At 37.5% G+C, this 27,628-nt stretch overlaps 2 protein-coding genes across 15 annotated transcripts in view; both read right to left on the minus strand.

The window, feature by feature from the left end:
• Nucleotides 1-5: 5 nt before the first annotated feature.
• Nucleotides 6-11,847, minus strand: themis (thymocyte selection associated). Its single transcript, XM_058755155.1, has 6 exons — nt 11,139-11,847; nt 10,368-10,505; nt 8,423-8,884; nt 6,121-7,178; nt 2,769-2,889; nt 6-1,784 (listed from the first exon to the last, which is right to left on the minus strand). The coding sequence occupies exons 1-6, from the start codon at nt 11,227-11,229 to the stop codon at nt 1,612-1,614; spliced, it is 2,043 nt and encodes a 680-aa protein (XP_058611138.1). The 5' UTR covers nt 11,230-11,847; the 3' UTR covers nt 6-1,611.
• Nucleotides 11,848-11,958: 111 nt separating this feature from the next.
• Nucleotides 11,959-27,628, minus strand: part of ptprk (protein tyrosine phosphatase receptor type K) — a 184,816-nt gene continuing 169,146 nt past the window's right edge. For 10 of the 14 annotated variants that reach the window (XM_058755145.1, XM_058755144.1, XM_058755142.1 and 7 more), the window contains 11 exons: nt 26,907-27,004; nt 25,399-25,515; nt 23,047-23,201; nt 20,296-20,431; nt 19,580-19,729; nt 18,835-19,008; nt 16,749-16,880; nt 15,816-15,941; nt 15,526-15,689; nt 14,388-14,523; nt 11,959-13,114 (listed from right to left, as the gene is read on the minus strand). In XM_058755145.1, coding sequence (XP_058611128.1) covers nt 13,061-13,114; nt 14,388-14,523; nt 15,526-15,689; nt 15,816-15,941; nt 16,749-16,880; nt 18,835-19,008; nt 19,580-19,729; nt 20,296-20,431; nt 23,047-23,201; nt 25,399-25,515; nt 26,907-27,004 — 1,442 coding nt within the window. In that variant the 3' untranslated portion in view covers nt 11,959-13,060. Of the gene's footprint in view, nt 13,115-14,387; nt 14,524-15,525; nt 15,690-15,815; nt 15,942-16,748; nt 16,881-18,834; nt 19,009-19,579; nt 19,730-20,295; nt 20,432-23,046; nt 23,202-25,398; nt 25,516-26,906; nt 27,005-27,628 lie in introns of those variants that run through there. The other 4 variants (XM_058755143.1, XM_058755152.1, XR_009267521.1 and 1 more) reach the window with 3 other exon arrangements.

A 27,628-nucleotide genomic window follows, 5' to 3' on the forward strand; every position in this document is an offset into this window, starting at 1 on the left:
ATGAATCCTTTCCATCTCATTTATTCAAAGTAAACCAGACAAAATGCAGAACATTTGATGTTTCTTTCTCCACAAAATAATGTAAAGAATACACCCACTTTCAATTCTACATACCAGACTGTACAAAAAAACTAAATTTAAAGTTAACAAAAAAGATTGATTTCTCTGGCATCATTACATCAAACAGCTGTCACCGTGGCTTTTAAAAGGTACTAATATTTTTATGAAATAATAGTATTGTAATACTAACATGAACCATTAAATAAATAGGATATAAAAGTGTCACCCCAGTGATAGCTTTTTGTACATTTTTTTGGAGAGTGCATGATCCACAAGCCATCCACAAACCTCTAAATTCTTCACTGCAGAGGCTTAGCAAAAGAAAGACCATTTCTAATAGCTTTGTTGTCATTATTGCATTTCCCCCCCCCCCCAATGCCAATTAATTTGAACATTTTGAATTCAATTTTAATTCCCGTCATAAGCCATGTCGACAGGGTGGTGGTATTTCATAAAAGTCATTGTAATACAGTAACATTAATCGGCTTGCGCACCAATGTGACAGCAGGTTAAAACAACACAGCCTTGGACGCATCCGTAAACAGCCACTAAACCGAGCTTTTGGCATCTGTTCTGTGACGTGCATTCGCTTGGCCATGCGGCAGTACTGGACGGTTTGTGACTAAGAGCAGGTTGTGATCCAGACACTTGTAGAACCCGAATGGGTTCTATGTGATTTTTCAAAACATATTCATAATATTGTATGAAATATAATAAACAATATCTGAATTTTTGAATTTGCTAGGAAGCTCACTTCCAGTTTGCAATGCTCCGATTTGTAAATTTGGAATGACTGATGCTGTTGTAATCATTCAGAGTACAATACACAGCTATATACTTCAAAACAAAACTGCTAAAAAATAAATCTGCTTTTTAAGAATTAGCCACACAGATCTACATGGTCTGGCTGCTGAGATGAGTGTAGTTCAGTTTTCTCTTATTTCTGCATCGTGACCTTCTTTTTGTTGAATAATGTGTTGCCTGGAAATATTTGTCTTAGATGGTAGGGAGTAAATATACGTATAAATATGATATGTATAACTGTTATGGTTATATACTGTTTGCTTCACTTATTGTACTTATTACGGTTTCATAACGGATAGTATACCAGTTCATATAAGCACCATAATATCCGATGGACCTTAAACATTAATTCAGGAAAAATAAAGAGTATATGAATGAATATACAACATGCATTAACCTCAGGGTCAGACCAAACAAAGATGATTTTGAACTCATGTACTTTACCCTGTTCACTCGAAGTTTGGCATTAATCCCATTAAGAAAGGCAGTTCCAAAAAGCCCAGATTTGTACCTCGTGTCTGCTCTCCTACAGGACTAATAAGTACATTTTTGCCCTGGGATTTGAAAACACAGACGACCTTTAACTTAATAAATGATTTGCATTCCATCAGGTTTATAGTCATGTAAAGTTACATGATTATTAAATAGACTTTGGCCATGTCAGTCTTATCATGTGAAATTAAAGTAAGTGGTTTTGGAACACAGCCATAGTGAACTTTATAGTATACTCTTCATACTGTAGCACTCTTATATTGTGTTACTCGGTTTTCCTTTGCCCGTGTTAATGTTTTGTTCATTGTATGTCCTCCTTATGCTGTCAAGCTGATCTTCATCGATATATTCATAATCATGCACATCATCGTCGTCAGCTTCATGTTTTGTGATGGATATGTCGTCCAGACTTTGGCCCTTGGCAAGATCTGAGGGGGAAACAAATGCCCACTCAAAATTTAGGTGAGGACACAAATACACACAAGCTTAAAAACACAGCCTGTTAAAGATGAAGTGTGAACTGTTTTTTTTTGTTAAAATATCTTCTCATGTCAAGCCTACATATGTAGAGCTGATTATAAATAAGCAGTTAGTGGGTTGATGTCCTTAAAAGTGGACACGGCTCTGGCAGCACAGCTGACTCGACCAACAGAGTGGTATTTCATATTTGATCTTAAATAATAATAATAATAATAATTCCTTAAATTTATAGGGGGTTCTCCTCATCCTCCACCAGTGTGCAGCATCCACCTGGATGATGCGACGGCAGCCATAGTGCCAATCAGCAGATTTGGGGATTGTTAGGAGGCCATGATGGTCAGAGGCCAATGGGCGAATTTGGCCAGGATGCCGAGGTCACACCTCTACTCTTTTCGAAAGACATCCTGGGATTTTTAATGACCACAGAGAGTCAGTTTAAGTCGGTTTAACATCTCATCCGAAGGACGGTGCTTTTTACAGTATAGTGTCCCCATCACTATACTGGGGCACTAGGACCCACAGACCACAGGGTGAGCGCCCCCTGCTGGTCTCACTAGCACCTCTTCCAGCAGCAACCTAGTTTTCCCAGGAGGTCTCCCATCCAGGTACTGACCAGCTCAACCCTGCTTAGCTTCAGTGAGTAACCAGTCTTGGGCTACAGGGTGACATGGCTGCCGGCAAGGCAGTGTGTGTACACTAAAAGCCACACCAATGGTCAGATTTACAAAAACATGTAGACACTTGAAATGATCTTAGAACAAATGTAGGACAGTTTTAACGCAACATTTTATACATGAGGCCCATGGACACCTGTTTGAAAACAATCATTATTTTTGCATTTTCAGTTGGTGATGTTAGTGATGCTGAAATGACACACTTCACATTTAACATGCTGATAAACACTGAAGAGGGAGGCAGCAGAATGTTCCTACCTTTCTGCAGGCTAGGTCTTGGCAAAGTGACTGGACTAGTGGGAAACCTTTTGTCGTTTCCATTTTTTGAATCGCTGCATTGAATGAAGTCATCTTGCTTAAAAGGATCAACACAAAGACTCTGTGACAGGGATGACAGAACATTGTGAAATTACACAGTGTATATAATAAGTGAATATAAAAGTTCCATTACATTATTTTCAAAAGTAATCTTTTCAACACTCCTAGTACAAATCATAGGCAAACAGGTCACACTTTATATGAGGTGGCCTTAACTACTATGTACTTGCATCAACAAATAAGTACAGTGTATTTATTGTGGTCATATTGTATTGCAAAACACTTTTTCTGCTATTGAGGTGGGATACGGGGGAGGACAGGTTTAAGAGATGGGTCAACAGTGTAATTATAAATGTAATTACAGAAATGAATTACAGATGTACTTACATAAAGGTATTTTTAAAAAATATAAGTACAATGTAAAAACATGTATGTACACAATAAGTGCATTGTACCAAATGATTCATTTAAATATAAGTAGACAGTAGTTAAGGCCACCCAATATAAAGTGGGGCCCATAGTACTAAAACAAATAAACAACAGCAAAACCTGTTGAGGAAAACGTCTCCTTTCAATTAATTTAACTATGTTGTCAACACTTCCTTTAAAATGCATTTATGTGATGTTATATTATGTTATATTGTTTTGCAATGTAAGCGTTATAGCAGCATATACTGTATATGTAAATACTACATTAATGTGGCACATATGTCATTGTAGGCCAGGCACAAAATGCAACAAATTAGTTTTATCCCATTTTAACAATAAATACCTGTTATGTCTTTCTATCCTCCCCTTACAATGTCTGTGAGGTTGGCCTGTAAATAACACCTTGATTGAACAGTTGAGTTCTTGCATTGTCTTAATAATCCACTAGGAGGCGCTTACAACAGTTTTACAAGCCTTCTGCCATATTACTGTGGGATCATTCTCCTGCTACTGCTTAGGTGTGCAAAGGGTGTTTATTTATTGTTTTGTATAATACTGAAAATAAAATTAACGAAATGTGAATTTAAAATGCAGATCCGCATGCATATTCAGCTTGTTTCATACGTATAGGTCTCTGACTATATTCTGATAGTCATTACTGGATTTTTCACATTTTGTTCCTTTTACACTTTCAGATTCAGACGTTCAAATTATTTCTAATATAATGTAATGTTCTTCATTTAAGAGCTTTCCTATCTACAGACTGAAATACATTTCTCATTTACAAAGTTAAATCAGTGAGGATGTGTTCTTATGTGTTTTGTAGCAAAGCTTTACCAGGTGAGGTGAAGACTGTCGGTGGATAAAAACCGTTCACAGATCATTTTTGCTTGACCTTTTTAAAAAATTTTTACAAGTATTTCTGGATTTCTAACTATGTGCATTGGGCCATTATCTTGATGGAAAAACTCTTTGACTCTTAAATGCAGATCTCTGGCTTCTTGTTCACTTATGATAAATACACTCCTTAACCATGTGTTCAATATTCTCTTCTGTTACGTAAATACTAAATGTTGGTAACTATAACATATCCTTTGAATCTCTGTGTGAAATAAAATTTCAAAAAAATATTTCTAATCTGTTGAAATCTAAAACACAATAGTAGTGTAAGTATTTATTACGCATCTTCAGTTTTACTTTTTGAGGAAGTCACACGAAGCTGAGAACCATATCACATGACGTTCAGGTTTATCTCAGCAATGTGGGTGTCTTAGGCAATTAATGTAATAATAATAATAATAATAATAATAATTAGGAATTGCAATTTATTATTTTATAAAATATTATCCACCATTCAATATCAATGTATTGTCTTACTGCAAGGGCAGATTTTTATTTTTTATCTGCCAGTGTAAAATATTATATATAATATATACAAAATTTGAAAACAAATCTTTTTTTATATGCAGTTTTGCTTATCAAGTAAATTTATCTTGTTTTAAGGATTTTTAAACTCATTTTTTCAGTTTACCATAAAACGTACAATAGGTAAATTTTACATGTATCTTCTTTGCTTTATCTTAAAGCTTAAGTATTTTTTTTTTTACTTACAAATGTTCTGTGGATGGAACTACTGTACTTGGCTTAGCATGAAACTCTCCTATCTCTACATTCTCACCAAACCTACAGTGCACACAAGCTCTTTAATACCCCTTAAATGATTTACAGTAAGCAGTTTGAGTCTCATGTAGCCTCACTTTTGATTATTTCCGTGAAGTCAGGTCCACTTTGCAGCTTATTTTGGCTAAGAAATACATGACACCCAAAGATCTCGTTTGGCTACTTGCTTCTAAGCGCTTTTAACAAAATATTCTTTCACACACATCAAGCCACGAACTTTGGCAAATCCAAGAACTACTTTCAAACCCAGTCACTAGTTATCATAAATTCATCATAAATTAGTTTGCTACCTCTATGCACCCTGACTCTAGGATGTTGCACAAAGCCGTCAGACGGGAACTGGTGATTTCAGCCAGCTCTAGTCATTTTCTATGCAGTATGCATCAGATGGTCAGTGAATGGTTTGTGGGTGTGCCGTCCAATGCGGTCACAAAATACAATGAATTATACAGGAATAACAACAGTGAAATAAACATCCAAAGCTATTCTACTAGCTAACAAGCAAATCAACTATACATAATTTCTAAAAAAAACCTCACTTTATTTTAAGGTGTCCTTGTTACATTATATTTGTACATTTAAGTACTAAGGAATATTAATTAACTACATGTACTTACTATATGGTTAGGGTTAGGATTAGGGTTTGGTTTAGGGTTACTTGCATGTAATTACGCATAATTTATTTGATATTATAATAGTAAGTACATGTAACGTGTAACAAGACACCTTAAAATAAAGTGCTACCCTTCTTTACAAACAGTCTCTTTTTTTACCGATCATTTTGTGATAATCCCCATCCATTGTGGATCTTCAGTTTTGCTTTGTTGCTAAATTACGAATATTCGCTCACACAGAAGTGACTCAAATTTGAGTGTCACAGCTCACCAAACGTGGACCCAACACAAAAACTACAAAAGGATGAAGCGTGTTGGACACAAAATGCAATGAAATACAGGGTTACACTATTATTTTAAGGTGTCCTTGTTACAGTGTAATTATACATTTAACTACTGAGAAATATTAATTAACTACATGTACTTACTATATGGTTAAGGTTAGGATTAGGGTTTGGTTTAGGGTTACCTGCATGCAATTATGCATAATTAAGTGTTATTAGAATAGTAAGTACATGTAACGTGTAACAAGGACACCTTAAAACCAAGTGTTACCAAATACAGTTTACCTGTGGAGAGCAGCTGGAGCTTTCACTGTTTGCGCTCTCAGATCTGGACGACAACATCTTGGGAGGTCGAGGTGGAGGGTCTTTGGGTTTTTTGGGAGGCCGTGGAGGGGGTGTGATGGTAGTAACAGCGTACCTCCTGAGTGTGTAGTAACAGTCCTCTGAGATGTCCTCTATGACTGAATTCACACTACATACTGGACTCTGGCCATCCCAGCTCTGCTTTATGTTGAGGATCAAGTCTGTGCGATTGACTGGCACCTCCCTGATCTCTGACAGGTCAGTGTTTGATATGAGGAGGCAAGGGTCAGAGATCTCCTCCTCAATGTGCAGACCAGGCACGCCAGCCAAAACGTCCACCTTCAAAGAGAGGTCTCGCACAGACACTTTGACGTTGAAGGGCAGCGGGAACCAGCGGCATATTTCCGCAATGGTGTATTGACGCTTGTCTTTAACCAGCTCCATGAATCCCCCCTCCAAACACATTGGGAGGCGCACAGGCTCCTTCGCCTCCGTCCCTGTGACTTTCAGACATTGAAAAGCATCGGCCGCCCTCTTGGTTCCGTTGTGTGATAGTGCACAGCTTTTGCCTTTGGTCACTATAAACTCATCTCCAGCGCTTACAGAAGTGAGCCCGTTGTAGACGGACTCAAACTCCCTGGTGGCCACCACGCGTATCTGCTCGGTTTCGCTGCGCGCTCGCTCCAGATCGTAGGCGGTGGGGAACTGGCGCGGCCGCCGCTTGAAGCGTCCGTTGTAGGACTCCGGAATAAGAAAGTGTCTCGTTGATTCACGACCCATTTCCGAGGCCAGTATTCGTTTTGCATAGAAAGCATGATGAATGATCACCTGATTGGAATTGAAAAGCATTTCCAGCTCTGGCGAAAGCTTGAAAGGTCTTTCACATGACAACTTGGCCATCACAGGAAAAAACTCTGGAGGACTCTTGAAAACGTCCGCAAGAGAGAGAGGCTGCACAAAAGAGTCACAATCAAACTGCTCAGTGACGTCCACCACCTCCACGTCCAGATTTGATGGGATGAGCAGAATTTTCTCACTGACTGTGGGAAGAAAGGGTCCAAGTTTAAAGAGGAATAACCTTTATCAATGGGTTTTATCTATGAGACGTGAGCAGAACAGATTTTGGTGTAAGCCAACTTTTCTAACTAACGCTTTCATATGTAATTGTCCCATTGAATTGAATGTTATGGTTTATGTACAAATGGATTTATAAACATTTTTACAAAGAACTCTCTCTACTCGTTCATGAATAAAGCGATTTTCCCGGCTATTTAAAAAAAAAATTCATCTTCAATGACCGGATCACACAGCAAAAACATTGACTAGCCCTTTTTTTTTTGGTATTCTATTAACAATAGTTAATGCATGAATTAACATTAACTAACAATGAGCAACTTATTTGTTAAAGCATTTATTAATCTTTGTTGATGCTGTTCATTGTTAGCTTATGGTATCTCAGGTCCATAATTTGAACAGATAGATCTTTTGTTTTTAATAATGTATTAGTAAATGTTGAAATTAACATTAACTAAAATTAATAAATGCTTTAGAGGTATTTATCAGTCTTAGTTTAGTTAGTTTTAGTTCTCAGTGACTAATGTAGTTGACTAATGTTAATAAATAGAACCTTCTTGTAAAGTGTGACCAAAATCACTAAATGTCCTTTAAACAAGATAAATTTACTTGAGAAGTAAAAAGAATGATATTATCTCCTGCTTTTACAGAAATCTAACTAAGATTTATAGTAAAAACAAAACAAAACAAAAAATATATATATATATACTTCATTCAAAGGGGTAAACAAATGTATTTTTTCTCATCCTATTGGCAAATAATTTCTTACATTTTTATTTCTGTTACACTTTAGTGTAAGGAACAATTCTCACTATTAATTAGTTGTTTATTAGCATGACTATTATTAACATATTGGCTGTTTCTTAGTATTTATAAAGCACATATTCTGCACTACTATATTCTACCTTACTAACTATTAATAAGCAGCAAATTAGGTGTTTACTGAGGCAAAAGTCATAGTTAATGGTTTGTTAATATCGAAAATTGGACCTTAAAATAAAGCATGACCTTAATTTCTTCTTTATTAAATTTTATTTCTCTTAATATATCTTTGGTTCTTTTTAAGGATATTCAGATATTTTTACAGGAAAACAAGGCAAAAATTATAGATTAAGAAAATTATTTGCTGCCGCATGTTGGGCTATAATACTGTTATTAACAATATTTGTGTACACTACTAGAACAGGAATGAAACTAGTGTCATACTCACGTCGTGTAACAGCCTTCAGTTCATACACAGGAGTCAGCTTCAGCTCTCCAAATACATTCTCCAGCAAATTTGAGAATAAAATGTCCTTCTTAGGCAGAGTTTTGACCTCGGTTACAGTCCTCTTTCTGCCTTTGGAGATTTTCCACTCCGCTATCTCTCTCAGGGTGTAAAACTGGTCATCCTGGCACTCTGTGAAGTGGCCTTGCTGGGAGAAGCTCAGGCTGAAGCAGATCTTGGGCTCTCTGTGCAGCAGCTCACACCGCACTCGTCCACCGCTGGGCTCATGGGTGACGGCAGTGATTCTGAAGCTGTCTCCCTCCCGTATGACACCCTGCGCCAGCTGAATCTCTGAACCGCTGAGGAATACCGGCTGGGACAGTCTGTGGGAGCTGATCTTCACTGAGTCTGCTATCTCTTGTATGCTTTGGTACGGCTGACTGTCAGCCACTAGTTTGAACAATCCTGTCACATAGAGCACAAAGACAATGTTAAGTCACTACAAGGACCAAAAGTGGCGACAGCATGTGGGTAATAAAAAAATACAAACGCACAAAAGTTTTTTTTTATCAAGTCATTAACAGGGCGTTATACCACTATTATTTTGGATGTTGCATTAGTCAAAGTCCTGTAAGACATGACCAATGGAAAAGAAAAACAACTCTGGCCACTGTCCACTATATCGGACTTATCCACGTGAAGAGGGAGCTTTTCATCCTTAAGCAATCCCAGCAATATCACTTCAACATTCAGCTAAGGAAAATCCTATCTAGGACAACCTTATGGTTATGATGAGCAGCTGAACGTCACAGATCATAAAGACAGAAGAATCAAACTTCTGCATACAACAGGTAACGCAGCAGTGAGTTTGCTCTAATTCTGTCTTTGCATATTAGTTGCTGTTCACATCAGGTTCAAGACAATGATATTTGGGTCACACATTAGTTTAGGGATCAATTCTCATTATTAACTAACGATTAACTCCTAATTTGCTGCTTACTAACAGTTAGTAAGGTAGTAGTTAAGTTTAGGTATGGGGTGGATTAAGGGATCTAAAATATGCTAATGCAGAATAGTAAAATCACAAGATCACTTTTCTGAAACGTTGTTGTTCTTCACTAGCGAAATGAGTCCCTTGCGATTTAAGAAACGGGATGATTTTAACATGAAGAGAGTTGTAACACTGTCACTTTAACCTCCATTGATAGCATCACAATCATACATAAGAACCAGTCTTCTGAGGTACAAATAGAAGTTACAAGTCACTGTGTACAAATAAAAAGAATGAATATATGCAACAACAAAAAAAGGGTTTGTATTAAATTTCACCTTATTTTGTAATTTAATGAATTTCATGTGACAGGATTGGCATGATATGATTATCTTATAAATAATTATTGTATTAAATAACATTTATTCAAAACATTCACCAACATGTAAAACAAACATGCAAAATTATCATGGAGGAGCACATGACGAGATCTGCAACATGACTTCCTCCATTTACATCTTTTAGACACACAGAGACTGAACAAACTGTAAAGCCAACATCTGCAAGTAACATACACGCGCATACTTCAAAACATGGCTTTGTTGTTGTTAGTCTGTTTTATGTATGTGCAATTATTTTACGCTTTTCAATTTTAAACATTTAATCTTTTGTTAATCATTACCAAAAAAAGGTTAATACATTTTGAAGTAAATTCATTAACAAAACAAATGCATGAACAAATGTTCAACTGATGACACAGAGATAAATTGTAGATTTCTATAGCAAATGATCTCAAACAGACTGACCACGTTTAGCTATTTTCCGTTGATTTAAACAGATCAACCAACAATAATCAAATCACTTGCTAATCAAAGACACAAATAGTTATTTTATATATATAAAAAAGTGCCATGGTCTTAGGTTTCAAGCATCTACTGTCCACTGAAACTCTGTTACCTGGATATTCCACAGGAATCTCAATCTCAGTGTTGCTGGAGGTCCGAGCAGTGAATCTCGTGATGGTGATATCAATGATTTTCAGCAAGTCTCCTGTTGAAAGAGAGCACTCTCTTCCAAACACCTCATACACGCAGCCTGAAAAAGAAATTGTTAAAGTGCTTAAAATACATTACAAACCTTTCAGTATTGCAATCCATTTCGTTTCGGTTGCAGTAAAACTATTTCTTCACAGTTCTGCACAAGCACTGGAGTGCTATTGTGAGCAAATAAATGACATCATGAAAGACATATTACAGACTAAAAGGAACTAGAAAAAGATCAGAAAGAAGTGGGTTTCCGCTCGGCATCATGTGGTTTGAAAATGAATTAAACTTTGTTTCTTCAACTGATAATTTCAGTACTTTTCTTGCTAGTTAGAGTTACCTCTTAAATGTTTAAAAAGGATACTTTTATGACACATTTGTGAAAGCTGCTATTGGTTCATATGTAAAAATGTGCCTGTCTTCAAAGCTTAAACTCAAACTGAGTAACAGGATTAGGTTGCCTATTTCACCCTTTATTTAAAAAATTAAATAAATAAATAGTATTTAAAAAACAAACAGCAAGCATATGAATTATCAGTATTAAATTTTCACCATTTCAACATGTTGTTTCTCTGCGGCAAACTGTTTCTAGGTTTTACAATGTTAGAAATGCGCAATTACAGCATTATTTGACTTTGAGGAGCAGATGAATTATGAGCAGGTAACCCTGCAGTTTTACTCTTACCTTGATAATATATTCCTGACTGGATCTGAAGCACTCTGGGGAACATTTTAGGATCCAGAAACTGCGTGAATTCATGCAGCGTAGTAGCCATCTTCTGCTGCGCTCTTACGAGGAGATGCTTTTAAAGCACTGGAAGGGCTGAGAGACGAGGCTCTGTACCTCGCGAATCCATAAAACGTCCCGTAAGAGGGTTAATGGAGGGCCAGGTGGCAGAGGAACTCCCAGGATGCCCTTTGGCCCCTCCAGAGGCCCCTTAAGCTCAGCAGTGCAGACTGGCAACGAGACTGCGAGGCATCCTGCGCAGCGGAGGAGGACAGGAAGCCGAGTACTGCTCAAAGACCACAACTCAACGCATTGTTAAGCAAAGCTGCACCGGGTATCTGCAAAAATACAATGACATACACAAATCCCACATCCTCTGCCTGACTTCATGACATCAGGGCCAAATGCAAGTCAAAACAACAGGGATCCAAATAACTGAAACACCAGACATCATTGACTCATTTTTACAGCACACTCTTAAAAATAAAGGTGCTTAAAAGGTTCTTCACAGCGATGCCACAGAAGAACCATTCAGTCAAAGGTTCTTTAATGAACCGTCTCTTTCTTACCTTTTTAATAATCTGAAGAACCTTCTTTCAAAGAACAAAGGTTCTTCAGATTTTAAAGGTAGATATGGAACCATTTAGACAAAAAGGTTATTCTATGGCATCGTGAAGCACTATTGTGTGGCATTTTCAAAGCTGGGAAACCAGCACAAAATTTCCAACAAGCCACATTTTAAAAGTATTCGTTCCAAATGGGAGGAAACACATTCTTTAACATATCTTTTTTTATTCAAAGTATTTTTACTATTTGACATCGTAATACAGCCATAAAGCCAACAACTACAGACAAAAAATACATAACTTATTTCACATGATGAATTTTTTGTTGGTTTTCTATAAAACGTCTGATCAGCATCAACACTGGCTGCATCTTTCTTCTTAAATTGGCTTTGATCCTAAATACACTAGAGTCTAATACTGTATATATTTTTAATGCATACACTTCATTGTTTGTCTTTTTTTTTTTCCATTTCCAGCACAATACAAATGTGAAAACATCAGAAAAAATAGAGCTCTTCTCTTTTCTCCTCAGCAAAGGAATAATTCACAATCAGTTACGTAAAACAAAGCACGATAGCATGTAAAAGATTTCCAAAAAAAAAAAAAAAAGAAATACAATTTTCAAATACAATAACAAAATAATAATAAAAAAAAAAATAACACTACTTAAATCTGTCTCGTACATAAAAATCTACAAAGAGCGTTTGCAGTGAAAATTTCAGCTAAACGGGGAATGATAATGATTGTTTTGAGCTTTCAAAAATGCAAGTAAACAATAAATACAAACAATGTGCTTCATCCCTATAGACATATTTACACAAGTCTTTGGCTTATGGTCATCATCTGCTACCAAAAAACAAAAGAACACATAATAAGCCAGCCATTAGTGCGGAATGCAGTCTTTTCGAGCCAAAGTTACACGCTCTCGATCGATGGATGAACGTGTTTGTTTGTTTTTTCCCCTTTCGAAACAATGTCCATTTACACGAGTACTACTATATATGTTTATTACCAGGAACAGTGATAGACACAAAGAAATAAAGAGCGTCTTCAGCATGCAACAGCTCGGGCTTAGTGTTTCAAATGGCTGCATGAAATCATAATTAAAAAAAAATAAAAATGTTGATATAAAAAAAAACCATGACCTCGACCAGGTGGCCGGCACTTGAATCTCATGAAAGTCAACACAGATGCACGAATGGAGACATTTTTCACACCACTCACACCCCATGTCACATGTAAAATAAGCCAAGTGTGTGCTGCTCAGACACACACACACACACACACACGAGTCCGTACGAGATGACGTCTCCATTACGACGTCTCGATGTACTCCAGAGCCAGATCGTAGCAAAAGCGGTACTGCTCCTGCAGAGCAAGAGGGAAATCATGAGCTTTACTCTCAAACAACACAGCAACAGTCCAGATTGTGGCAGTAATGAACTTTAAGAGGAGGCATATATGTGTTTGACAGAAGCACTGGCTGACTCTCCGAAGAGCTGCAGAGGATGTGGTGAAGCTCTTTGAACCACACCAGATTATCATGAAATATATCCTGATAAACATCTGATGGAGTCTTTCTTACTTGCGCTAAATGGCCAGCTAACATGCAAATGCAAATTTCTGAATAAAAAAGAATACAATAAATAAGGAAGAATAAAAATAATATAAAGTACAAAATAGACTACTTTTTATTTGCTTCAAAAAAAAAGCTTGACCTTTATAAAAACGTGGGCTTTATACGATGATTTTTATCTTACATTGTATTAGATTATTATCCATTTTTTATTTGCATTTACAGTGAAATTTCAGCGCTTGACTCTGTTGTGAAAGTCAACAAATTCAAATATGGTAACACTTTATTTTGATGGTCCCTTTTGAACATTCTGTTGACACTAAGTAATGTTGCAACTACATGTCAACAAACTCTCATAAGAGTATTAATAGACTCTCTGCTTCATATCTACTAACTCATTATTGTGTTGGTCTCCCAACAGATATTCCACTGACTAGAAGTAACTTTGCAAGAACGTGTCAACTTAATCTAACCCTAACCCTACCAGTCAACTAATACACTACTTACACTCTAATTAGAGTTAGTAGAAATGTAGGTGCAACATTACTTATAGTCAATAGAATGTGTTAAAGGGACCATCAAAATAAAGTGAAACCAATATTTTTCCTAATCAGTATTTTGTTTTTTCCAGTAAAATATCTCAGCACCCTTAAATCAGGACAAACTGACTTGAGATGCTGTGTTTTCAGAGAATGTACCTTAAATTCAGCTGATTTTTCTCAGCTCACACACAGCATTATATTACATGTGTCTTAAAGCAAGAAAAATGGATTTGCCAGATCATTTTAGTATTGTATCCTTGTTTTAAGGATCCCGGGATATTCAGCAAGACAAAAATACAATGAGGTTACATTTTATTTTAAGGTGTCACTGTTACACTGTAATTACTCAAATAAGTACTGAGTGATATTAATTTGTGTTCATGTTGCGGGGTTTGGTTTAAAGTTAGGTGTAATTCTACCTAATTTTGCGACATGACCTAAGAACAAAGTGCTTCTCCAGTGATTTGCTCTGGCTGATGACACTGCTGACAAAAGCATAAAGAGTGTAGATGTTGGTTCATACCGGGCTGTCCACCATATTGGGCTTGCTGTTCCTCAGACTCTTCACAGCATGAAAGACATCTACAACATTCTGCCGCTTTATCATTTCACACACAATACTGATGGCACAGAACATCCCACTGCGGCCGCCTCCGTTCCTACAGAGACAGAGACACACGTGTGAATGAGGCACTCCAGCACCCACACACACACTTCTCCACTGTAACGATGTGTGCAAACGTTCTGTATCCAGACGAACATTACATTACACACATGCTGTAGTGAAGGGTCAGTATCGATGGAGAAACCCTGCTCAAGATCAATGAGAAATCTTTGGATTTTCGTGCTGCCAGACTTTTGATCACTTGGCTTTTTTATTCCACTACTAACACCTTACAGGTTTGCTCAATGGGGTTTCCTTTGTGAAAAAAGAAGTGCTTAATTTTATCGAATGTGCACTTGTGGTGTACTTCAAATCTTGAAAGTACCTTAAAAAAAACTGTACTTGCAGATAACATTATATAATCAAATAAAAAGGGCACTTAAGTGTATTTAAAGAGAGACACTTTCCTGACAGTTTCTTAACACAATTAAGCAACTTTTAAAAAATGCACTTGGTAATAATGTCAAATTAAAAGCTTTACTTTTTAATAATCTATTCTCATGTATTTATTTAAGCACATGTAAAGCACTTGATTAGATGCTAATTTTAGCTCTAGTGTGTTATTTGGTATTATATTAAAAAATATATCTTTATATTTGGTGAACTATCCCTTTAAACTGAATTTAAGCCATTATTACTGCAACATCATTTTACATGTCAATTTTATTTATGCAGGATAAATAATTTAAGCATAAAGCATAAATAATTTTATTTATGCTTCATAAATAAAGTGTAGAAAACTGACTTGACCAGTCAAAGGACCGGTTGTAGTTTACGTTTTATGTGATGTGTGGGTGTGGGTAAATCTGATGCCAGTGAGAGCAGTGTGAAAGTGGCAAATCAATCAAAGACAATACACTGACAGGAAACATTGACGAGAGATTAGAGGAAGCTATGAGTAGACTTTGTGGTCTGACTTTCTGTCCGTCCAAAAGTAAAACTAGCTACTAATTAATACACAAACAGCTGCTTTTGGTCTCTGTACATCTGTACTCACAGGCAGTGTATAATAGTGCGTCCATCGCCTTCTTCACATTCCTCCTGCCATTTATCCACCTGGAGGATCAGCTTGAGGAACGAGCGCTTGGAGGCGGGAACTTCCCTATGACCCGCCCATCCCAGGTACTGGAACTGACGGACCATCAGGTAACCTTCCTGAGGCTTAGGACACACACACACACACACACACATCAATGTAACTATGCACTTCTGCCCAAGACCAGTGTACGGCTCTGCACTTTGTTGCAAAACGATCAATGGGTTTCAGAGACATGCGGAAAAACTCACCCTGGTCAGGTTGCATATCCTGAAAAGACGACTAATGACATCACAGTCCATAGAGCAGGATATGCAGTCCACCTGTACAGGGCCGTATCTTAGCATTCCCTCCTCCGGCCAGTACTGAGGACAACCCTGTACACACCGATTACACACGGATCAAACACACACAGGAGTCACTGACAGTTAACCTGCTGTTGCATTAAGGGAATAGTTCACCAAAAAGTGAAGATTTGTTTCTTCATTAGATTTTGAGAAATGAAGCATTGCATCAGTGTCTCAGCAATGGATGCTCTGCAGTGAAAGGGTGCCGTCAGAATGAGAGTCCAAACAGCTGATAAAAACATCACAATAATCCACAAGTGATCCACACCACTCGAGTCCATCGGTTAACATCTTGAGAAGACAAAAGCTGAAACAAATCCATCATTAAGATGTTTTAACTTTACACCAAGTTCATAAGCCATAATAAATTCCCCCAGTGAAAAACCACCTCATCTGAATAAGGTGAGAAATATGCATAGATCAAGCAACAGTTTAAAGTTAAAATGTCTTAACTTGTTTCTTTTCTTTTCCATTAATTGGACTGGAGTGGTGTGGATAACTTGTGGATTATTGTGATGTTTTTATCTCATTCTGACGGCACCCATTCACTGCAGAACATCCATTGCTGAGACAGTGATGCAATGCTACATTTCTCAAAATCTGATGAAGAAACAAACTCATCTACATCTCGGATGGCCTGAGGGTGAGCACATTTCTAGTAAATTTTTATTTTTGGGTGAACTATTCCTTTAAACACACAAAAGAAACATTCAATCTGGCTCAACATAAACAGATTGTTTTCCACTGACTTCACTCCAACTGAACTTTGATGTCTTCTCATTCCTTAAATATACATTGCACAAACATTTTATAAGAATAACAACAACACAATCTCACCTGAGCCAAATCGATCTCGTTTAGCATGACGATGGAGGTGCATCCATAATCATAAACCAGCCTCCAGAAGTCCTTGACGGTGTTGGGTAACGGATGCTGGGTCACGATGAACGCGGCCGGCTGCCTGTAGCTCTGCATAACATAGAACATAATGTACTTCCTGCAAACACACTGCTTTCTGACACTTACGCACAACCAAGATGAAGATGGGACGTTTTTCAGGATGGCCGATGTGTATGATCATGCAAGGACCACTGTGAGCGTTCGACTATGAAATAATGATGTAAACGCGTGTTGTTTCCTGCGTGTGCGTCTTTGTGGATGTTGTCAGTGTGATACATGTACATCTCTGTAAGTGAATAAATGCATTCTTTTTTCTCTGCATGCTGTAGCAAACCCAGTATAGAGAGGTTGAATGGAAAGTGCGGACATACCACTAAAGCCACGAAACAAATCCAGTCTAACAGAGGCAGAACTGAATCAGAAATTACCTGGTATTCTTCTGACGGCTTGGTTAAAAAAAGTCCAAGAGTTTGTGAAGCGTACGAGGAAGCGATTTAAAATTACCCTCTAAAATCACAACTTTTTGAGTTCAGCTGTCAAAATAGCTGACTGTGGCTGTGTGATCACCATCTCCCAGGGTCAGAGGTCATCGGCTGTGGGATGTCACTGACTGAACACGCTCTCAGATATACAGACGATGTATGTGCACATCGGAAAACAGTGCTCTACACTAGATAGCTAATTCACTACAGTACTTACACAGACAGCCATGACAAATGAAGCACTAGGAGATGGATGCACTGTCACTCACAGATCAATCAATAGAAACTGAAAATTCACTCGCTCTCATGTCATTTCAGACCCGTTTGGCTTTCTTTCTTCTGTGGAAGACAAAAGGAGAGTTTTGGAGGAATCTTTAGGCGGCTACTTTCCATATAGTGAAATCATGCAGTGACCAAAGAGCTGTGATGCTCAAAACACACTAACAGTAGTTCACACAACTCAAGCTGAAAGACTTCTAAAGTCATATGGTAGCGTTGAACGAGGAACAGATTCGGATCACAAATTTGTGCTTCTGTTCAGTTAAAAGTGCATAAGTGTGTAGTATGGACTACTTTTATGGTGGTTTCTTGCCTTTTTTTTTGTAGCTTGACAGTAACTGGTCACCACTCACTTTTGTTGTATGGAAATAAATACATTGTTAAAAATCTCCAGTTGTTTACCACAGAAAGAAGGGGAAAAAACATCCAGATTTTGAATGACTTGAGGGTGAGAAATGATGGCAGAGAGTTCAGCATTTGGGTGAACTTGTCCTTTAATAAATGACAAAATTGACACTTTAAAGCAAGAGATTCACACTTACACTTACCTCGCCCTTTCCCACAATGTTACTAAAATAATTTGGACTCTATTATTTTTGAAAACCCAAATGAAAGAAAGTTCAATTTAGGACCACATACAGCCATCAAGAAGAATTCATTAATTACACTACTAATTGAATGCTTCATTAATTCGAGACAGATAATCGTATCACTGATCTACATGACACTATCAGCACGTTATAGAGCGACTGGAATAGGTTTGAAAGTGGCTCACGCTAACATCTGTCCCACTCAAAGGACTTGCCACCTGGATTTGTCTCTAGCTTTCTGTAGCTCCGTTCCAAAATCCAATGAGAGATCTCGCTGTCTGCTATCTACACTGACAGCTGCGCTCTAAAGCAGCACAGAAACTCACAAATGACTGATCTGAGATGCTGCACATCGGCACACAAGCGAGGGACTGACTCAGTAGAGTTGGATGTTAGCATGTTGCATAAAGAATACACAGCATAAATACTGGAGTAAAACATTTATATTTTTAGCATACTGAACTGTTGTTATCAATATGTTTACTATTACTTTTAGTATTGGTAATGCTAAAATAAATGTGTGTGTATCTCAGAAGGCAGCAATGTTAAATTGCCTACCTTTTGGCTGCCCTCAAATCTTACCTCCGTTGGCAGCTCACTAGGTTTTGGAACAGAGCGTGTGTCTAACATAAAGGAGACGAGCAAAAGAGAGCGCGAGGAAACCATACTTACATCCATCAGCGCTGCATTGATGTAGTTACTGCTCTCTCCGTCGATGGTGATGAGGAAGGGCAGGCAGCGGTCAGGCGGGAGGTTGTCCATGAAGCGGTTCTTGTCGTGATTTCGAGGAAGTAGTGCAATGCTGCAATCTTCAGGCTGAGGCTGAGGGGTCACTGAGTTCAGCGTCTGCACAGGAGAGAGTGGACACCAGCAGGTGATTCTGATTCTGCTGCTTTCGTTGTTAATGCCAAAGGCCGTGTGTCTAATCCAACTGCATCGTATGCTATTTGGTAGAAACTAGTCAAATGAACCAGATGCCAACACAAACAGGTTGCGTGACATGCTTGCATCTTCAAAATCCATGAATAAAACTCTGCAAGAATACAAAACTATGCGAGAATTCTTTAAATTAGTGCCGTCAAATGATTAATCGCGATTAATTGCATCCAAAATACAAAAACTTTTATTTTGGATGCGATTAATCGGTTGACGGCACTATTTTAACTACAGTGTTCTGTGCTGTGAATTATTACCTACCAAGAACACAAAACCACCAAGAGATGCTGAAGCCAAACAATAAATGATGCTGCGTATTTTAAATGAATAAAATAGTGTTTGATTGTAAGGACATATTTGTTTCATTTGTTGAACAAAGTTTGGATTTTTGTGTTGGGTCTCCACTGGATGTCCATGTAAAATCTGGGTCCTGAAGGAAAAGCACAGCCTTGAATAATAAGCAACAGCATCTGTCAGGTACCTGGAATTCGTCTTTGAGGTGAGAGGAATTGCTCTGAGAGTCGATGCGGATCATGTCGTAGTACGCGGCTTTGAACTCGCACACGGGAATCGCAGTCTCGCCACACAAGCACGCCTCCAGGATGGCATCGTGGATGAAAATGTACTGCTCCTGAGAGCCAAAGGAAAACCAGGGGTTGTGTGTCATCAATACATGCGCTTTCATTTTTGACAACCCTATTAGTTTGCTTATCATGTAGATGGTATTACATGTGTAACCCTCAGAGTCCCACTGTAGCAAAACTGCAACACTTATATTAAATAATACCTATATTTTTTTAAAAGGAACTCTGAATTCATTCACTCTGAAATGCATCATAGCAGCAAGACAGAAACTACAGCATGGCTGACCGCTTTGTTGTTGAAAATAGTGCAGAAATGCAACAGTGGCCCTTAGTGGTCAGGACTGAGGTTTCCTTCTTCTGCAATAGATGTTTTATAGAGGTCAATGCATCTGAACTGCAGGCCTCTGGACATGCACGTTTAGGTACTGGCAGTAATGGCAAAAGCATGTTTTTGTATGCTTAATTAAATGAAATTGTTTAAACTTGAAAGCTAAAACAAAATAAGAACTAACATTATGAATTTGATAACCAGTGGCTTCCTAAAAATATATTTAGTGGGATGAAAATCTTAGAGGACCATAATCAGTATCATGATTGAAGCATGCAAACACACCTCAGTCTGAACCATGTTTATTCTTCTGGAGCGCAGAGCTTTGACGCAGTTGTAGATGTCCACAACCCCTTCTCTCTCTGCCATGTCCAGCATAATGTCAATCACGATGTAACATCCTGTCCGGCCGGCTCCCGCACTGAAACGGACAAAGCAGAGAAGAAAATCATCATCCGTCTCAAATCGATTTCATCTCTGATCAAACAATTCCAAGTCTAAAAGCAGCATAGAGATGAGAGCAGCAGTGCACTGTTTTATAAATGCTATCAGAGCTGTTTGTAAAGCTTCATTATGTATAAAAACTAGGGTCTAAAGACATTTTTTTGATTAAGTTAAATATGTAGTTAATTCATGCAAACTGTCTAAAGCAGTGGTTTTGTCTTTTGTATGAAATTTCCAAGGCATCATTTTCTTTTTTAAATACAATAATGTGTAGATCCACATAAATGTGAAATACATTATATTAAAATCTAGATATTTCAATTAGGTTTCTTTGCTTAATGTCTTTGTTAAAATTATATCTGTATTTTAAAATATTAAACATTTGTACGACACATTTCATGGAATAATTGAAAGACGTTTATTTGGTTATTTAGTTTCTAGTAGTGCTGTCACGATATCAGTAAAATTTCACAATTCTCAGCACCTATTCTGATACCATAGAACAAACTATTGCAACTATTAAACTATTTTATTTAACTGCTTAAAAATAAAAATATTAAATCATTTAAAAAATATTTTTTAATGTTAATAATAAGTAAATAATACAGCAACCAATATCTTCCAAATAAGTACACATTGCTTTAAAGTCAAATGAATCAAAGCATTAAAATAATAAAATAAAGAACAAAGAAATACATCACGTAATAAAACAAAGTCTGTTTTTACTATTAGTTAGCCATCACTGATTTTTTATTTATTTTTTATTTTTTAATATTGTTGTAGCAGATCTGTTAGTTTGCATTTACACTGTAAGACTTACACATTTGGTAACACTTTATTTTAGGGTAGGCAACTTTATTTATAATAGGCAACTAGTTGCTTATTAGCATGCATATTACTAGACTATTTGCCATTTATTAGTACTAATTAAGCACATATTAATGACTTATTCTACATGACCTTATTCTACATCCCTAATCCTACCCAATACATAAACTTAACAACTACCGCGCTAACTATTAATAAACAGCAAATTAGGAATTTAATGAGGGAAAAGTCGTAGTTAATAGTGAATAAGTGTTCCCTATTCTAAAGTGTTACCACACATTTTATATTTTGACTTTTTTTTTTTTTTAACTTTTCTGTTGCCATGGTTATCACTGTCAATCATCACAATCAAAACTTTTTCTGTTTGACTGAACGGCAGAATAATGCAATGAGAACAAAGAGGGTAGCAATCAAAGACTGTCAACCTATCTCAAAGGAAAAGAAAGCTGCATCATGGGATTGTTTTCTCTCTTTTTTTTTTTTTTTTTGCATGCAGCAATGCAGATGAGACCACATCCTGTTCTTGGGGCATGAACGGCAGGCAACGTGGTAATGTTTAAGGGTAAAATTGTTTCTGCTAGATGTGTTAAATGAGCTGAGAACCAAGAGTACAAAGAGTCAAAAGAGCTGCTGTGACTGGCCAACAGTGTCAGATGTGGACGCTGGTACACTGAAGTGTGAGCATGACAAAATAAAGATCCAACCACAAGACCAATCGCACATGCAGAAGAGCTGTGGTAAGACCCTAAGAACAGGAAATGATGTCATGAACCAATGACAATGCATTCTCATCTGCAACAAAAGAATCAGTCTCAACAGAGACAGACCCCCAAATTCGACTATGCATTGCTTAAGAAAAGGATAGAAAATGTCAAGCTGTGGATCTTTCTTCTGATGCTGTACTGTTCATTAAAATAATAATTCATCCAAAAATGAAAATTTGCTGAAAATATGCTCCCCCTCAGGCCATCTGAGATGAGCTGATGAGTTTGTAGAAATGTAGATTTGGAGAAATGTAGCACTGCATCAGTGTCTCAGCAATGGATGCTCTGCAGTGAATGGGTGCCGTCAGAATGAGAGTCCAAACAGCTGATAAAAACATCACAATAATCCACACCACTCCAGTCCATCAGTTATCATCTGGAGAAGACAAAAGCTGAAACAAATCCATCATTAAGATGAAGATTTCTTTGCTTGGTCTGTGCATATTTCACTCCTGATTCAGACAAGATGACATTTTCACTGGAGAAAGCAATATTATGGATTATGGACTTGTATTTTAGCTGGAAGCTATAAAGTTTACAGTTAAACAGACCTTGATGGCTTTGTTTGTTACAAACAAGTAGCTTTTCACTTAACAAGATTATTGTGATGTTTTTTATCAGGACTCTCATTCTGACGCCACCCATTCACTGCAGAAGATCCATTGGTGAGCAAGTGATGCAATGCTACATTTCTCCAAATCTATTACAATACAGGAACAAACATTTTGGATGGACTGAGGGGAGGAGAACATTTCCAGTAAATTTACTTTTCAAACCAGTACAAAGCAATTATGACGTTTCATCAGCAATATTTTTACACATAAAAACTGCTAAATGCTACAGCTTTCCATGTTTGATTCATTTTGCTACTTTTCACACTGCACCAAAGGCCAACATTAACTGCAAATGATCTTAATACAGCTGGCTACATACATGCTCACATGGCCTCTGCATTTCCAGCACATAGGCTGTACGAGCATGTGTTGATGCATTGCAGTACCTGCAGTGGACGACGATAGGCCCAGCGGTGGGAGGGTTGGATATCTTGACTCGTCGGATGAATGACAACAGTCCTGTAGCATGATACGGCACCCCATGATCGGGCCAGCCAGTGAAGTGAAACTGCTTTACCTCTCGCACCTCATTAAAACCCCTCTGTGAAAATAAGAACAAGCATCCACAAAACACCTGAGCACCTGGAAAAACATGTAAAAACACTTTCCCAGCAAATACATTGGCCCCAAAAAAGTATCTGGATATTTCAAGTCACACTAATGATAATATATCACAGCAAGTGCAGAGAAAGATGCAACGGTGCATTTTACAAGCTAAACATTATTAAAAAAAGGGGTTTGAAGTACTGCAACAACAGATGCAGTGTTAAACACGAAGACAGTCAGTGTTGTGTAACTTCATGTATGTTTGTGGTTTGAGGACAGTGTTGTGGTTCCTCTGCTTGGACACCTGGGTGAACTTGATGAAGAGCTGACTTCATACATCCACTAGCAATCACCATAATGATTGCTTTAAAGTATATGTATGAATAAAAGTGATTTTAGTGAAAAGACAATATCCTGCAGCATTTGACACATGCAGATATACAGACTCTTCTAATGAAGTCACATACAGTGAGGAAAATAAGTATTTGAACACCCTGCTATTTTGCAAGTTCTCCCACTTAGAAATCATGGAGGGGTCTGAAATTGTCATCGAGGTGCATGTCCACTGTGAGAGACATAATCTAAAAAAAAATCCAGAAATCACAATGTATGATTTTTAACTATTTATTTGTATGATACAGCTGCAAATAAGTATATGAACACCTGTCTATCAGCTAGAATTCTGACCCTCAAAGACCTGTTAGTCTGCCTTTAAAATGTCCACCTCCACTCCATTTATTATCCTAAATTAGATGCACCTGTTTGAGGTCGTTAGCTGCATAAAGACACCTGTCCACCCCATACAATCAGTAAGAATCCAACTACTAACATGGCCAAGACCAAAGAGCTGTCCAAAGACACTAGAGACAAAATTGTACACCTCCACAAGGCTGGAAAGGGCTACGGGAAATTGCCAAGCAGCTTGGTGAAAAAGGTCCACTGTTGGAGCAATCATTAGAAAATGGAAGAAGCTAAACATGACTGTCATTCTCCCTCGGACTGGGGCTCCATGCAAGATCTCACCGTGGGGTCTCAATGATCCTAAGAAAGGTGAGAAATCAGCCCAGAACTACACGGGAGGAGCTGGTCAATGACCTGAAAAGAGCTGGGACCACCGCTTCCAAGGTTACTGTTGGTAATACACTAAGACGTCATGGTTTGAAATCATGCATGGCACGGAAGGTTCCCCTGCTTAAACCAGCACATGTCCAGCCCGACTTAAGTTTGCCAATGACCATTTGGATGATCCAGAGGAGTCATGGGAGAAAGTCATGTGGTCAGATGAGACCAAAATAGAACTTTTGGTCATAATTCCACTAAACGTGTTTGGAGGAAGAAGAATGATGAGTACCATCCCAAGAACACCATCCCTACTGTGAAGCATGGGGTGGTAGCATCATGCTTTGGGGTGTTTTTCTGCACATGGGACAGGGCGACTGCACTGTATTAAGGAGAGGATGACCGGGGCCATGTATTGCGAGATTTTGGGGAACAACCTCCTTCCCTCAGTTAGAGCATTGAAGATGGGTCGAGGCTGGGTCTTCCAACATGACAATGACCAAGCACACAGCCAGGATAACCAAGGAGTGGCTCTGTAAGAAGCATATCAAGGTTCTGGCGTGGCCTAGCCAGTCTCCAGACCTAAACCCAATAGAGAATCTTTGAGGGAGCTCAAACTCCGTGTTTCTCAGCGACAGGCCAGAAACCTGACTGATCTAGAGAAGATCTGTGTGGAGGAGTGGGCCAAAATCCCTCCTGCAGTGTGTGCAAACCTGGTGAAAAACTACAGGAAACGTTTGACCTCTGTAATTGCAAACAAAGGCTACTGTACCAAATATTAACACTTGATTTTCTCAGGTGTTCAAATACTTATTTGCAGCTGTATCATACAAATAAATAGTTAAAAAATCATACATTGTGATTTCTGGATTTTTTTTTTTAGATTATGTCTCTCACAGTGGACATGCACCTACGATGACAATTTCAGACCCCTCCATGATTTCTAAGTGGGAGAACTTGCAAAATAGCAGGGTGTTCAAATACTTATTTTCCTCACTGTATTTATAACTGTGACCTAAGTGTTCAAAAGTGCCCAAATACTTTGTGTGGCCTCTTCAGGGCTACAGAATATTAGCCACACTTGCACAAAAGGTTTAAACAATAAACTTTAAACATGGTCAAAATAATCTCACCCTCTCCAGAGTGAAAGTCCTGACAACATATTCTGCGAGCGGCTCGACCTCCACAAACGTCACTTTGAAATCTCCATAAACTTCAGCATCATCTGGCCAGTACTTATAGCATTTCACCTACAGGAGGATGAGACCCATCAAACGTAAAATACAGAGCAAATCACATGCACTCGACACAACGAAAACACATGTTTAATAACGGTCTTGAATACAGTAACTATACTGACTGACTGATGCAAAGCAACATAGATACATCTTGATTCACAGCAATCTGATTTAATTCATGCTTAAATGTGACCCTGGACCACAAAACCAGTCATAAGAGTCACTTTTTTGAAAAGCTGAATAAAGCTCTCCATTGATGTATAGTTTGTTAGGATAGGACAATATTTGGCCGACTATTCGAAAATCTGGAATTTGAGGGTGCAAAAAAATCGAAATATTGAGAAAATCGCCTATAAAGTTGTCCAAATGAAGTCCTTAGCAATGCATATTACTAATCAAAAATTAAGTTTTGATATATTTACGGTAGGAAATTTACAAAATATCTTAATGGAACATGATCTTCATCCTAATGATTTTTGGCATAAAAGAAAAATCTATAATTTTGACCCATACAATGTATTTTTGGCTATTTCTACAAACATACCCATGCTACTTATGACTGCTTTTGTGCTCCAGGGTCACAAATCTTAAAGCTGAAATCTTGCTTAAATGCTTTAAGATGTGAGTGATCACCTCTAGTACTGTGGTCAGTCCTATGATCATCTGCTCCAAGAGCATTATGATATAAAGACTGCTGTGAAATCAGTTCAAATACGCTCACTTGTGCATAATGACATAATTAAACAAAGCGTCCACAGCGTGCACAAATGTACAAAATACATACACAGACATGCTTCAACCCTTTGAGAAGTGTCAAAAAAGTTTATTATTTCAGTAACACTTTACAATAAGGTGTCATTTGTTAACATTAGTTAATGTATTAATTAACAAGAACGAACCATGAACAATACATTTATTAAACTATTTATTAATCTTTGTTAATGTTAGTTAATAAAAATACAGTTGTTAATTGTTTGTTCATGTTAGTTCACAGTGCATTAACTAATGTTAACTAACACAACTTGTGATTTTAATAATGCATTAGTAAATGTTGAAATTAACATTATTAACTAAGATTAATAAATGCTTTTAATTAAGTATTAATAAAAAAAGAAAAAGTATTGTTCATTCTTAGTTCATGTTAACTAATGTAGTTAATTAATGTTAACTAATGAGCCTTACTGTAAAGTGTTACCATTATTTATTTATTTAGATTTTGGGGTGTAATATGACCTGTTGTTGACAGGCTTTGTGAGATCCACACATTTTTGTCACTTTGAGCAGATGAATTACTAGTCCTCGCTCACTCTTCAAAAGGTTTTTGCAGGCAGGGGCCTTCACAGGTCACATCACAGAGCACAAAAACACACAACGGCCCCTCAGCAGGCAGTATAGCGACATACCCGGCCCACCTCCACTAGGTTGGTTACCATCACGATACAAGCCGATTGCTCCTGCCAGATCATCCTCCAGAAGTCGTACACCGTCTCGTGGACGGGGCCTGTGGGAAAGCCAAAAGATTTATTTCTCTAAATATCTGTTTTTATTTGATATCCCTCAAATTTTTCATTTCAGTCATTTACATTTGGACATTTGGGAGAAAAAAAAATTGGCATCATTTGATTTGACAGATTTTGCATGGCATCTTTTGTGATATAAATAAAGTAGAACACATTAGTGGTAAATAAAATCAGTATTGTTTGCAAGTTGTTACTTGATATTTCTGCATGATTTAACCCATATAAAGTAGTTTTGGTACAAATTAATACACTGAGGTTGATGCAGCAATATTAAATTATATTTTTCACATAGATGCTATTTCTTGTGCTTGTCGATGCATAAATGTTTCCAGTACGTTTCAGTGAATAATTTTGAATTTATGAGTATGCACACTTTTTAAGATCTCCACATAGGACGACAATCCACTGACTGATTATTCGTTATAGTACACTACATTTAGTTCATTATATAGTTAATTATATTAAGTATATAATTATTAAGTATATAAGTGCCCCTATTATGGATTTTTGAAAATGAGCACAGCTGTAACACAGCTGAAAGTGAATGAAAACATCCTGCAAAGTTTTAAATCTGAAAGTGCACCGTGTATAAAGTTATTGTCGCT

Source organism: Onychostoma macrolepis, chromosome 20, assembly GCF_012432095.1.
Source record: "Onychostoma macrolepis isolate SWU-2019 chromosome 20, ASM1243209v1, whole genome shotgun sequence".
NCBI lineage: Eukaryota > Metazoa > Chordata > Actinopteri > Cypriniformes > Cyprinidae > Onychostoma > Onychostoma macrolepis.